Raw genomic sequence first — 13,827 nt, forward strand, 5'->3', positions numbered from 1 at the left:
CTTTTCTCCGATGCGTCCGGCGCGAGTATCGAAAGACCCAAGTGACTCTGGATGAATGAACGCTTCAACGACCTTTGTGACCAATAATCCCAATCCCCCCTGTCGACGAGCTGGAGACTGGACCGACGATTGGACCCCTACCGCAGAGAATCCCGAATTGTTTCGCCCCCTCTCTTCCACGATGGCTTCGCGCGGGAACCTGAGCGATTGCCGCTCCACCTCCCACGACACCCTGCGAAGCGGTATGCCGTCGCCGCGGATCGAACACTACGACGGCGAAGTGCCTCCGGCGCTCTCCCCCTGGATGCATTCGCTGCGCAAGGTCGATTCCTGGCCAAACAGCTTGATGAGTCCCGACGACTAGACCGGCGCATGAGCCGCCTACCTCCTTCCAGCGTCGCCCGATCGCTGTCCACCCCCCGCCCCGGATATTTCCGCGGGCAGTCGAGCGAGTCCCAGGTCGATGGCCTCACGCGAAGGCCGACGCTGAAGTCACACCCGGATTTCGAGGAACCCAAGTATCGGCCTGTTTCGGAGCACCCCCGGTTCAGCTCCGTCTCGCTCGCGAGTAGCAATGGCGACCCCCACGATGATGATTCGACCCCGCGGACAACGATGGTGCGGACAAGCTCCAGTACCTACGATATGCCACGGGCAGACTCCCCTGAAGAGGACTCGTCGCTCGCCGGCGGGGCCGATGGCGCTCCTGTGGGCATGGCAATGACGGAGCCATCGCGCGAGTCTTCCACGGACTCGATGTCGCAACTCCATATCCCGCGCACTCTGGCGCCGCCGGTGTCCCCGCACTCGCGACCCTCGAGTAGCGCACGAGTGATGCACCCGGAGAGCTCAGATGACGACTATAGCAGCTCGAATGCTGGCTCAACATTCTCCAAGCCGCGCAAGTTGTCCTCGGGCAGTACTGCTTCACTCCCATACTCGCCCATGTCTACCTATCCAGCCCGGATGCATCCCCGTTCACCATCTCTGAGCTCAGAAACCTCGGCCACCGGTCATCTCCCCCGGCCGTCCTTTAACTTCTCTCGGCCGTTGAGCCGGTCCAGCACCAGTCTGTCTGCTCCGGGCCCATCACCAACGTCTGAACCAAATACAACACCAACTGCCGCGCCCCAACAGAGTCGGTGGAATCGAGAGTCTAGTCATATGCACCGGCCGAGTAAACCGACCCCCATTCTGGTGCCGTTGGCTATGGATGAGGCGGCGGCAACTCAACCGAACGAAGGTGAACCTTCTTCCGCTGTATCCTCCTATGTATACGCCAAGTATGACCTTCCGCGCGGACGCATGCTGTCGCGAGACTCGGTGGTCTTCGCAGGTCTACAAACCCCCCATTTCGAATGGCAGGAGCCCTTGTTTGAGAACTCTCCACCCCGGCACTCTGAGGAGCCGCCGCGCTCAGCTCGAACCCCGCCCCCCTCGCATCCCAAGCTGGAGAGTTCACCCAAGCCCCATTCCATGTACGAGGTTACGACCCCGACCACGACCCCGATCCCGGAAATTAAGCGCGCACCCCCAGCACCCGTCTCACCACCCAAGCCTCCTGCAGCCCCCGCGGTGGTCACACCTTCGCGGCCATCCACTGAATCTGCTGCACCGACGATCAATGACCAGGATGAGACCGTCTCATCCGTGGACTCGGCCAGCACTCTTCGCCCACAGACGGCCACAACCCAAACCACCCAGGCAGCCCAGCCATCGACCTCGGCTGCCACCGCTGACGATCATGTCACAAAGGGTATCGAACTGCACGAGGCGGGCTCGCTGAGCGCGTCGACCTACCATCTGCGCATTGCTGCTAAGCAGAATCACCCCACCGGTATGCTACTATACGCACTTGCCTGCCGTCATGGTTGGGGCATGCGGTCCAACCAGCAAGAAGGCGTGCGATGGCTACGCAAAGCCGTGGATTCGGTTGGATTGGAAATGCTGGAGAACCCGGATGCACCGGGTGCGTCCAAGGCCAAAGAGCTTCAGAAGGCGTACCGAGCCCAGTTTGCGCTTAGTATTTACGAGCTGGGTGTCAGCCACCTCAACGGCTGGGGTATCGAGCAGGATAAATCCCTGGCTCTGCGATGCTTTGAGATTGCCGGCCAATGGGGCGATGTTGATGCCATGGCCGAGGCCGGATTCTGCTACGCAGAGGGGGTTGGCTGTAAGAAGGATATGAAGAAGGCGGCGCGGTTCTACCGCGAGGCCGAGTCCAAGGGCATGAGCATGGTTGGCAACAGCTGGTACGTTCGACCAAAATCCCCATTTGATCTCCCCCGCTCACGTTCACACCCAGGATCTACAAGGACAAATATATGGGCGAGGACGACCGCCGTGGTGGACGCTCGCGTGGGCGGACCGTCAGCAACGAGAAGAAGTCGCGCAGCAAGTCGCGTAGTCGCGGCATCTTTCGGAAGAAGTCGGTCCCCGAGGCATAGACTGCCTCGATGCATCGTGCCTCATCTTATCTACCCCCGTTGTGTGGCATGTAGATACGCATATTATCTGTCGGGATTATTCCGACATCATTGTCATTTTGCATCCCAAAGCAATGCTTTTTTTGGAGCGTTCTAAGCCGAAATTCTTGGTTTGCTTCACCACTCTTGAAGGCTGCTTGAGTCGTTTACATTCTTTCCCCTTCTTTGGGCTTATGAGTTCTTTTCTTGCGTTTTCTTTCCGATTTCCTCTTTTCATCATCTTCCAAGCGACAAGCTTTACATGAGCCGCCAGGGCAGCTGTGTTCGAGCCTGTTGGACAGGCTCTTGATTCCCGTCCCTCCGCCTGGCGGGCATAATACTTCAATTCTCCGTGGATACCCTTTTCTTTGTCACATTCACCTTTTGCTTATTATCTTCTCACTCCCCGTGGGCTGACCCCCTTTTCTCTTTCTTGGCCATAGTGTTTTGCGGGGGCCGATCCTCCCCTTTCTTCTTTTCTGGACATTTTGTTTTCTTCTCATAACTACCATCCCCTCGTTGTGAATCTTATTTTCGGCAGATGCTTCCCGGGTGCATCGCGCGAGAATTCGCAATCACCCGTTATGACTCAATTGAGGCCGTGTTTTGTGGACATATTTCGTGACCAGTGTGATTACCTACTGTACTTTCCAGGGCGTCGACTGTCGACTTCTTCTTGGACCTGTCAGGCAAAGAGGGGGGTTCGTTTGTTGGTCCAATTGTGTAGCCATCTACTGATGATCCATCTAAACAACCAAATGATCGGATCGGCTGGTCCCAGCCGGGGCACCGTTCCATATACGATTAAATTGTCCCATCTCATACGCTCCTCCCCCTTCGGAGGGGCCCGTCCACCAGCCGGCGGAACAGCCCAGGACTCCCGGACATGTAGCCTAACACGCTCTAGAGCGACCGCTAACAAGTACCTTGGCACGGCTGCTCGCCTAGGGCACCAGCGCCACCCAATGACCCTACAATTACGCTAGAACAATGATCCCGATCCGCGACCAGACCCCAAGCCCCAGCCCCCAAGCCCCAAGAACCCCAAGAACCCCAGACAGTGGCGATACGGGGCCCCTGGCCATGGATCCACGGGCTGAACCTGAACCTGACCCCGCCCACTTTCTCCTAGCCGACTCGTCGCGCACCTTGGCGTCCCCGCGCTGCAGCCGTGCCTCGCGGCTGACCAATGGGCACTAATCCGCTAAGCTGACCCCGGACGCTCGGTGCAACGGTAGAGGGGTCCGCGTGCCAGCGAAAGCCAGGGTTGTTGCACAGCGCGGTGCCTTGGAGGCGTCGAATGGCATCCAATATGAGCTGTGCAGGTGGCGGCGTCCAGTCCAGGGCGCACATCTATGGCATTTGCACATGCACCTGCAGCTGATGAGTATTTTCAGCCACTGGCCTCCGAGGCAAATGCATACCTTGTTACGGCCCGGGCAGGCTGCACGATCATCTCCACTCCGCAGAATGCGAACCAGCACGGCCTCGATCTCCGACCCCTCGTGTGCTCTCCGTCCTTGCCTGTGAGGACGGCTCGCCAGCTCAATCTGAAACATTCTACCCCGTGGTCCATCAGACTACAACCGAAGATCCAAAGATCAATCGATCGACTCTGCACATCGCGCAGCAAAACCCTACTTATCTACAGAACCTCGCGGAAGCAAAGTCAATCCAGGAACGGCCCCGCTACTCCGGGTCTCCGGACTTTCCCCACGACAAGGCCCACTAGCCTCTCGTCGGAGGCATTAACGGCATCCTCACACACTACGTTCCCCCGTCGACAGGCACTAACCCAACAGCGGAAACGAACGAGTCCGCCAAGCAGGAACCAGAAAGATAACGCTGGGACTAACTTCCGCCCTGCACTCCACTCAAGGCGCATACTATACTGCATCTCGCCTGGTCCATTGATTCTCGTTAATCCCCGTGGGCAGACTTGCATGGGTTGTTTCTTGCATGACATGTGATGCGTGCCGACACCCTATTCCGTCCTAACTCATTGCCAATTTGTGTTGCTGGCCCAGGCCTCAGGGAACGGCCAAGCCAAGAATAGTCCGCTGAATTAATATAAAGCATGAATGCTACCCTGGTGGCCACGGGGGCGCCGGCTGCTGCACTGAGGCTGTGGCTTTATCAATTTTTTTTTTTTTTTACCTATTAGAAAAATCCCGTGTAGCTTCCTTGTTTTCTTTCCTTTTCCTTTTCTAGTCGCTCGTTTTAACCTGCGCATCCTGCGCCTGCAAACCCAGGTGGCTGTCGCCTTTTCCTGTCTTTCCATCTCGACCAAATTAGACCAGCCCTAGCCCTGGACTTGATCTGTTTCGGTATGTTGTGCCAGGCTGCTTTGAGACGGTGGATGGGTTGAATGAGCTGCTAATGGGTTCTGGGGTGGACTCGCGTGTACTTCTCTCTAACAAACGTTCGTGCATGCTCCAGGTCCGTGATCGACATCCACATCATGTCCACTACCAAGACGGCAGCGATGGATTCTGTCACTGCATCGCCGCCAGCCAGGCGCAGCTTCGGGGCGCGTGTAGGTGGCCATTTCAAGAAATGGTGGTGGGTGCACTTGATCGTGTTCATTGCCGTGGTGCTCATCATCACACTGCCGATGTAAGTCCGTCTGGATCCCGATGACTTCATGAGGCTGTATACCATCGGCGCCACCAACTTCACCCTAACGAACCCCCTTCGCAGCGTCTACGTCGCCTATCCTAAGATCGCCCAGGACGATGTCAACGACTCCACTCTCAATGTCACCAGCATGGTCATTGCCAACCCGACGCCTGACTCCTTCGAACTTCTCCAAACCCAAGTCATTGGGTCGCACAGCTCCTACCACCCCAAAATCTACTCTTTCCTGGCCTCGGTCTCCCTCCTTGGCGCGGCGAATCCGTTTACCTCCGTGCAGGTGCCGACTGTCAAGTCCAAGGATGGCGCGACGGTCAATGTGAACCAGACAGTCGACCTGAGCGATGCAGGTGCTTTCGGGGACTTTGCGGAGGCCGTCATGCTAAACGAGGAGGTTCAACTGAATATCTATGGCAGGCCAGAGTTGAAGGAGGGCTCGTTGCCGACGACCACGGTCACATATAACAAGACTGTTACTATGAAGGGTGAGTCTCGCCCTGGAAGCGTGGTCGAGCCAGTGCAAACAGAATCCTAACCACGGAGACTGCAGGCCTCAATAAGCTGAAGGGCTTCGACGTGACCGAGTTCCACATCATGACCTCGCCGGTGAACGGCCGCAACATGAATGGCACCGTGTATATTCCCAACCCCTCCGTGATGGACATTAGCATGGTATGCTTCATCCCCAACTCATGCACCTATGACCCCTTCCAGTGACCCCACCTAACCCCTGCCACTAGGGCAACGTCACCCTCGATCTCTCCGTCGCCGGCCAGCCAATGGGATACTCCTACCTCGACAATCTCGAGCTCGTCCCAGGCAACAATACCGTCCCCATGACCTCCACTGTCAACCAAACCGCCATCATCGCCCTGCTAACGGCCACGGACAACCCGTACACGGACGGCGTGATACCATTCACCATTACCGGTAACTCGAGCGTGTGGGATGGCAAGGAGCTGCCGTACTTCACGCAAGCGCTGGCTGCGAATAATCTGACTGTGTATTTGAACGTTACCAAGGCTCTGGCGGAGATTGGGCTTAAGTTGTGAGGTGTATCGGGCGTAGGGTATTGAGGAATAGGGAGGTGGGCGGTGGATGGTTGTTGTCTGTTGATTGCTGTATACCATTTGTGTTCAACATGTTCTTCAGTAAGCTAGCTACTGTACTATTTAATACCTCGTTATGAATTCTCTGGCTGGTGTGGTTTGCGATTTGCGGTTTGTGTTTTGTGCTTTGCGGTTTATTCGTGGCATGTCGTCTTGAATGGAGATGGACTCGAATGCATTCCATTCGTGAATTCAACTATTTCCATTTCTACCCCAGCTTATACTTGGTTTGACTGGAACAAAGCCATTGCAGATTCACTATTAGTAGAGCTGAAGTCTCTCATCTTCTAGGCCTAATAGGTGTATACGTCCAAAGTCGTCTATTCCGGAGACATTGATCATTCATTGATGGGGCGAGATCCGGGGAGATTACGTAAGCCCGATCTTGAAGAAGTCCTAAGTTGTCCCGCTTACATTGGCGCTTTTTATTTGACCCCATATTTTGAAACACACTTTTCCTTTTGCTGTTCCAACGAAAACACGCAACCGCTTCTGTCCTTGATCTGCATCCAAGGACTACTGGCTGCTACGTACAGATATGGTCGCCACTACACCGGGGACAGACAGACACCGTCTTGGTCCGAAGGCGGCGTCCACTGGGGCAAAAGCGGCTGCCGATCTTGGCAACGAAAGTGATCATATAGATGAGACTACAGCTCTTCTGGGATCTACAAAAGCTACCAATGTCGACGGGCGTCAATTAGGCTCTCCGAAGGGTGCGCCAGCACCAGGCGACGACGGGGCCGGTGGCGATGACGAAGAAAAGCCTCTAGACAAGAGTCAGGTCCTGCTCCTCTGCTATGCCCGAGTGATAGAGCCTCTGGCCTTCTTCTCCATCTTCCCTTATGTCAATCAGATGGTCCAGGAAAATGGGGGCATCAAGGACACGGATGTGGGCTTCTACAGCGGCCTCATAGAGTCATTGTTCTCCCTGACGCAGGCTATCGTCATGATTTTCTGGGGCCGAGCAGCCGACCGCATTGGGCGCAAGCCGGTCTTGGTCTTCTCATTGTTCGGCGTGGCCATGGCCACAGGGCTCTTCGGGTTTGCCAAATCCATCGCGCAAATGATCATGTTTAGGTGTCTTGCCGGCGTCTTTGCTGGAACCATTGTCACAATCCGTACCATGGTGGCCGAGCACAGCACTCCCCGGACCCAGGCTCGGTCATTCAGCTGGTTCGCCTTCAGTGGAAACCTGGGAATCTTCCTAGGACCTTTGCTGGGAGGAGCCCTCGCCGACCCTGCAAGCCAGTACCCGGGAGCTTTTGGAGGCGTGCGCTTTTTTGAGGACTATCCTTACGCGCTTTCAAGCCTTGTGGTGGCGCTGGTGGGAGTTTCGGCCGCCATTACTAGCGCTTGTTTTGTTTGTGAGACCTTGACGAAGGAATCGGCGTTGGCGGGCCATGATGGGGAGGAGGCGGCATGTGGCCCGTTGGTTCAAAGTGGCAACCTCTCGACATGGCAGCTCTTAAAATCGCCAGGGGTAGGCATGGTTCTCTACACGTACGGGCACATCATGGTCCTTGCTTTTGCTTACACGGCTATTATTCCCGTCTTCTGGTTCACCCCCATCCCTCTCGGGGGATGGGGTTTCACACCCCTGCAAATTTCGCTGATGATGGGCTTGAACGGCGCCGCCCAAGCCGCATGGCTTCTCCTGGTGTTCCCCCCCTTACAGCGAAGGATCGGCTCGAAAGGGGTCACACGGCTATGTGCATTGGCCTACCCATTGTTTTTCCTATGCTGCCCCCTCGGCAATGTCCTCCTGCGAATGGGAACCGAGAGATCGATCAACGCTTTCTGGATCTTCGCGCCGACGATGCTAGTCATCGGCTGTGGAGTTAGCATGAGCTTCACGGCAATTCAGCTCTCTTTGAACGACATTTCCCCCTCGCCAAAGGTTCTGGGAACGTTGAATGCGCTGGCATTGACCGGCGTTAGCGGCCTGAGGGCTTTCTGTCCAGCTCTATTTACCAGCCTGTTCGCGCTGGGGGCGAGGACACAGCTAGCAGGGGGATATGCCATTTGGGTACTCCTGATCGTACTTGCTTCTGGTTTATCGGTTGCAGCGAAATACCTACCAGAGCCCCAAGAGGACCCCAAGCGCCGGAATGGCCGAGAGAGGTGACTTGTTTTTAATAAGTGGGACTCACAGCATGATGGAGACTGCTGAGAGTATGTCTCGTGATAGGATCGAAAATTGAGGCTCTGCTCTTACAACTAACTCTGAACTCCGATTTTGCATGTTGTCAGGCTGCCGTTGATCGCATCCCGCGGAGGAAGTATTATCATCATCAAAGCATATAAAATTAGGCTTCTCTCATTCGCCTTTCTACCGTATACATAGTAATATCCCATAACTAGACGACCCCGAGAAAGTCCTCGTGAAGTTCCAATAGATACTGGAGTTGAATGGGTAGCTTTGGAGAAAACCTGCGAAGTCGGAATCGGGGTCTGAGTTTTGTTTAGATAATGTGTAGTTGTTTAGATAATGTGTAGACAACATCTCACCTACCCGCCTCGTCCTTAGACCGGCCCGGGCCACGGGTACCGACGCCAGGCCACACGCCGGAATGCTTCTACCCCATTTCGATTTATCATCTCTGTGACCTCGTCGAGCAGTTGTGTTGGTGTCTGTCCAGATGCATTCAAACTGTCCATCGAGGCCCCAGCCTCGACCAAGGCCTGAATCATCTCCTCTCGCGCCTTCACCAAACGATCACTTGTCATGGTCTCAGACTCTGCAATTCCCGCCAGTCCCTGGATCACATTGCCGTACATTACATCATGAAGAGGTGTGTTCCCCTTCTTGTCGGCCACGTTCACTTGCGCACCATGACTAATCAGATGGCGAATGGCGTTGATCCGATTCAGATGCCGGACTAAACAATGAAGCGGTGTACGACCGTCGGTATCGGCATCATTGACATCAACGAATTCTAGGAGCCTGTTCAGGATAGCAATTTCCGAGCACCCCGTGTTGCGGAAAGTCATCGCCATTGTATGTAGCAAATTCTGTCCTTTGCTATTGCATGCGCGGCCATCAGCTCCATTTCGGAGGAAGATGTCAACTAACTCCATAACCAGGCCATCAGGATTCCTGCCTCGTCTCGCACGATAAGCCATTGCAACCTCCAAAGCTGTCATGCCTCTATGGTTGCGGGCATTCATTGTAGTAAGCAGCGGTTTCGCACCCAGAAGCAACTTGACCACAGGAAGAATACTCTCTAAACCGGCATCGGAGATCACCGCGTAGTGAAATGCGGTTGCGCCCTGGTGGTCTCGCGCGTTGACCGTATTTGGATTGGCCTCAATCAGCATTTTCACTGTGCGCGTCATCAGGGCTGTGATCTCTTCTTGATCATTCTTGCCATCCCTTTCCATCCGGCCATGCCGATCGCCCTTCAACGCCCAGTGGAGTGGAAGTCGCCCAACACTGTCAGAGATGGACACTATCTCTGCCAGGGTCACCTCGCCGCGATGATCCACCAGCGCTTGCATTCCCTCAATATTCCAGCAAAAACTTGCCATATGCAAGGCCGTCACTCCTTCGCAACAGTCGATTCCGCTGCACTGATCTAGCCAATATTGCCGAGCATGAACGTCAGCGCCTTCCGCTATCAGACGGGATACCATCTGGTAGCTCGCGTGGGGTATGGCCGCACCCAGCACTGTTTCCCTTACCTCCGCCAATGGTTGATCGAGATGGGATGGTTTCTTTGCCCCATAGCATTGCACATACGTATTCGAGTTTGGAACCGAACACCCCTGGTCCAGGAGGAAACAAATGAAGTCTTCTGCACGTGCAAACTGGTCCCGCTTTTGATTCCTGGTGGAGATCACACCGTGGACACCATCTACACTCAGCGCTCTGGCCGCGCTGAAGAGTGGTGTCTCCCCCCACTTGTCCCGATTATGCAACTTCGCCAACGGGGGATCATGTTGTAGTAACCAGAGCATCAGGTCTCGGTTCGCTGCATAGCAAGCATCATTGATGGGAGAACAGGGAATGCGCTCGAGGTATGTTTCAAGCGGCTCCGGAAGTGTGGGATCCGCAAGATAAATCTCCAACAGTGCCTTAAGTGCATCAAAGCTGCCGCATTCGGCCGCTTGGAGGAACGGATGGTAATAATAAGCCTCGTATGCTCCCAAGAAAACCTTCGTATGGGGACTAGCATTGTAAAGATGGAGAGACGGGACGTCGTTATTTCGTACAATTTCAGCCAAAAGCTCTTGGTAAGGAGCCTCGTACACCGCAACCCCCTCTGCGTCGTGGAAAGCAGGCTGGTGTGGACCGCCCAAGTCCTCAAGCTCAGGGTGCAGTTGACGAAAGCCGTCGTATGCCATCATGTGGGGTGAGCAATGGTGAGATCAGAGGAAGCTAGTAGGAGATAGGAGAATAGGTGAGGAGGAGCAGAAAATGATTGGAAAATCGCGATGTGACCAAGGATAGGATATCGAGTCTCCGGTGATGGTGTCATACAGCTCAATTACTCCAGTATACGTGACTGACCTGACGCTCTCAACTTTTGCAACAAAGTACGTATATATCTGACGCCCTTCGTCGAAAATACGAAGGGAGAAGCACCGAAGTGGTGGAAACGAAAGAAGCTTAGCAAACACGTTCCTCGAGCCTCCGGCAATGATGGCTATCGTCTAACCCTAACCAATTAGTTACAGTGAGTTACGGATTGCTTAGTAACCCGGCATTTGAAGTGAGCCCCCCACTGGTTAAGCTTCGTGGTTAGCTACTATAAGCATCTCACAAAATTATGATTCAGGGCCAGCGAGCAGTAAGGAATAGACACTATCTTGCAACTCTCGATTATAAGCTGCAATGTATAACATCCCTCATGGTCCTAGAAACGGATTGTAAAATACATAGACTATTACAGTACAGTATAGAAAGCGGTTAAGATTCAAACGCCCAATCTAAATCCAATCAGAATTCGCAGATTCAGGATTTATTTGATGGGAATCAAGTCTACAAAGTGGAAGGTCAGACGAATTCAAAAACTACTGCAGCCATGCTTTCTTTTCTCTTGCTTCTGTTTTCTTTTTCTTTGGACAGAGTAGCTTTCGAGGTGAACCTAAGCTTGCAGTCTCGACTGTTGCACTTGTATTATGCGATAGTCCAGTATTTTCAGCCTCATCTCTCAGCTCGCTTGACGCCAGCAGCTCGATCTGCAAGAACCATCGATAACCCCCACGGGCGCAAAGGCCCCTGAACCAATACACGGGCGGTCCGAGGGTTCAATCCAATCCTTTCATAATAATGATCCCTGTCAAGAGCCAGGTCTGACCAATCACGAGTAAGCTTACGCCGAGGAATCTGTCGGGTTGCCTTTGCTTTGGATTGTATCAATCGATAGCTCTTTATTTAGAGTTTCCCGTGGTGGGGTCACTCGAAGCATGGCTTAAAAAGAGCACTGGGATGTTCCTCAGGCCGTTGGTGTTGATCAACGAGAAGTCCTCTAGATTGACTGTCTCCCCGTCTCACATCATCACCTTCCCAATTTATCCCAAGTATGGTGCGACCACCGTGGCGAACTCAAAGCTGCGAGACATGTCGGAAGCGCAAGGTTAAGGTGAGAGAACACAGAGTTTGATCGTCTCCCATCAATCAAAACGTTGTTCGATCCCTAAAAATTCTTTCCTTGTAAGTAGTGCGATGGAAACCGGCCTATTTGTACGAGCTGTCGAAGGGCAAAGCGTACTTGTGCGATTGCGCGTGAAGAGGGCAGCATGATATACCTCCCTGGCCTGTCCCGTGCAGAACCAATAGAACCAAGAGAACCACAGGCGGTGTTCCAAATCCACACTCCACCTCCGTTGTACCAGTTTGTTTTGGATTGGTGCAATGATCACTTTATCCAAAGTCCTGCTTCAGGGCCCATGTACCAGACTCAGCTCTTATCCCATTTCATGTCTGACTACCTGCCACGAGAATATGGAGCACATGGGCCCGGGTGTCAGACTTCACTTTCCTGGTTTGAGCGCTTACCCGATTACATTGGGAGAAGCTCCCTTTTGGATGATGCACTCGGCGCTCTCAGTCTGGCTTTTGCTGGGCAACGACACCAGAATCCGGAATGGATCAGGGAAAGCGAGCGGGGTTACAGCATGGTCGTGGCAAAATTGTATCGACTTGGTGGAACGCGTGATGCTGCTCAAGTTGCCGATGTCATTGGAGCCGCTCTGGTGCTTGCCATCTACCAGGTATTATAAACTACACCATGCCAAGAGACCAAGCGCTCATATTTACAGCTCTACAACTGCGGTACCAATCAGCCCCAGGCATGGATGATTCACATCCAGGCCGCATGGCGGCTTCTGGAAGAACAAGGCCCTCATATGCCTATCGATCGACACTTGCTTCGACGGGTCCGAACCCTAGCGGTAGGTTCACTTGATCCGAACAAAAGCAGCATCTGCTAAATCTTGTATAGCTTTATGACGCATGCGGAAGACGTAAATCTACGTTTCTGGCAACCCCCAGATGGCGCGCTACTGCTCCTCGCGAGGGCGAGTATGATAAGCTTCTGGATATCTTGTTAGAGCTTCCCTCCATCCAAGAACTGTTAGATGAGACCAGGCTTTTCGGCCACACCCCGGACCGGTTTGAATCCATCAAGCAACGCTTCATACGCCTGTTCAACGAAACCGAGACTCAATTCCGAGTGTGGTACCTGAGTCTTCTCAACAACTTGGCTGAATGCCCTTTCAGTATCAGAACAGCTACATGGGACGACCTCTGTCTCCTTCATGGATCCCCGGACTTGATGAACGTGTTCCCAGAAGTGCTTGAGTTTCCCGACCGGTACACGTTGCAACTCCTTCTGCTCGCCTGGTTGGGCTTCCTGATTCTGCATCACGAGATGTCACCTATAATGCAGATGTTGAGCATTACCCTGGAGCGACCACACATTTTACTTCCACGGGGGCCGCATGGCCGACGCCAGTGGCTCAACGACGAATGCGCACTTGTTGCCGGGAACAAGAAGCTCACTAGTACCGGCGAATCAAGAACATTCCATGACATTGAGAGAGTCGCCGATAAATTTGCCGAAAGGCTGTGCCAGGCACTGGCTCTGTGCGATAAAAGCACCCATGGCTCCGCTATGCGACAGCCTGTCTTGCCTACCTTTTGGGCTGCCAACCAATTCTTCCGAGAGCGGGACTCTCGAAAGTTCGCGTGGTGTCAGACAGTTTTGAGGAACTTCACCTCCAGGGGGATAAGATATGGTACTGAGCTTGCCACTTTGTCGTACCAACGCTATTCCGAGATCGGCGAAAGACTTCGACTCAAATCGGGTTACGTGAGGACAGAATCCGAATCGCCGTAGTGACGGTGGATTGGTTACATGATATCCTTTCCTTCTTAGCTCAAATTGCACAGGCCTGCATAGGGTAACGATGCAATTATGGCTGCCACGAGTGAGTTTGGTCGGTTTTACATCCAAGTGTTCCTCCACCACCAATTTTGCACCATCGGTGAGTCCAACCATAGCCGTGTGTGATGTCGTCTGGGAATAACCATTGACTTCGGACGCCTTGCCAAGTAAAGAAGGCCCCTGGAGATTGGCAATCAAATAAGCCATGTGACATGACTACACAAC

The 13,827-nt window shown here is 53.7% G+C and overlaps 5 protein-coding genes across 5 annotated transcripts; 4 read left to right on the forward strand and 1 right to left on the reverse strand.

Annotated features, from left to right (window-relative positions):
- Positions 1-181: 181 nt before the first annotated feature.
- On the forward strand, positions 182-2,447 carry N7482_003350 (tetratricopeptide repeat protein; the record flags this gene model as incomplete). The annotated part of the gene is made up of 3 exons (XM_056685475.1): positions 182-280; positions 343-2,252; positions 2,306-2,447. The coding sequence occupies 3 exons, from the start codon at positions 182-184 to the stop codon at positions 2,445-2,447; spliced, it is 2,151 nt and encodes a 716-aa protein (XP_056544217.1).
- A 2,479-nt stretch (positions 2,448-4,926) lies between these two features.
- Positions 4,927-6,151, forward strand: N7482_003351 (uncharacterized protein; the record flags this gene model as incomplete). Its single annotated transcript, XM_056685476.1, has 4 exons — positions 4,927-5,081; positions 5,166-5,584; positions 5,650-5,771; positions 5,840-6,151. The coding sequence occupies 4 exons, from the start codon at positions 4,927-4,929 to the stop codon at positions 6,149-6,151; spliced, it is 1,008 nt and encodes a 335-aa protein (XP_056544218.1).
- A 595-nt stretch (positions 6,152-6,746) lies between these two features.
- On the forward strand, positions 6,747-8,336 carry N7482_003352 (MFS transporter; the record flags this gene model as incomplete). Its single annotated transcript, XM_056685477.1, has 1 exon — positions 6,747-8,336. One exon carries the CDS (start codon positions 6,747-6,749, stop codon positions 8,334-8,336), a length of 1,590 nt encoding a protein of 529 aa, XP_056544219.1.
- Positions 8,337-8,734: 398 nt separating this feature from the next.
- On the reverse strand, positions 8,735-10,558 carry N7482_003353 (ankyrin repeat domain-containing protein; the record flags this gene model as incomplete). Its single annotated transcript, XM_056685478.1, has 1 exon — positions 8,735-10,558. The coding sequence occupies one exon, from the start codon at positions 10,556-10,558 to the stop codon at positions 8,735-8,737; it is 1,824 nt and encodes a 607-aa protein (XP_056544220.1).
- Positions 10,559-12,133: 1,575 nt separating this feature from the next.
- Positions 12,134-13,554, forward strand: N7482_003354 (uncharacterized protein; the record flags this gene model as incomplete). Its single annotated transcript, XM_056685479.1, has 3 exons — positions 12,134-12,427; positions 12,476-12,607; positions 12,658-13,554. The coding sequence occupies 3 exons, from the start codon at positions 12,134-12,136 to the stop codon at positions 13,552-13,554; spliced, it is 1,323 nt and encodes a 440-aa protein (XP_056544221.1).
- Between the last annotated feature and the right edge of the window lie 273 nt (positions 13,555-13,827).

The sequence above is a fragment of the Penicillium canariense genome (genome assembly GCF_028826845.1).
Source record: "Penicillium canariense strain IBT 26290 chromosome Unknown utg000002l_segment0_segment0, whole genome shotgun sequence".
Classification (NCBI taxonomy): domain Eukaryota; kingdom Fungi; phylum Ascomycota; class Eurotiomycetes; order Eurotiales; family Aspergillaceae; genus Penicillium; species Penicillium canariense.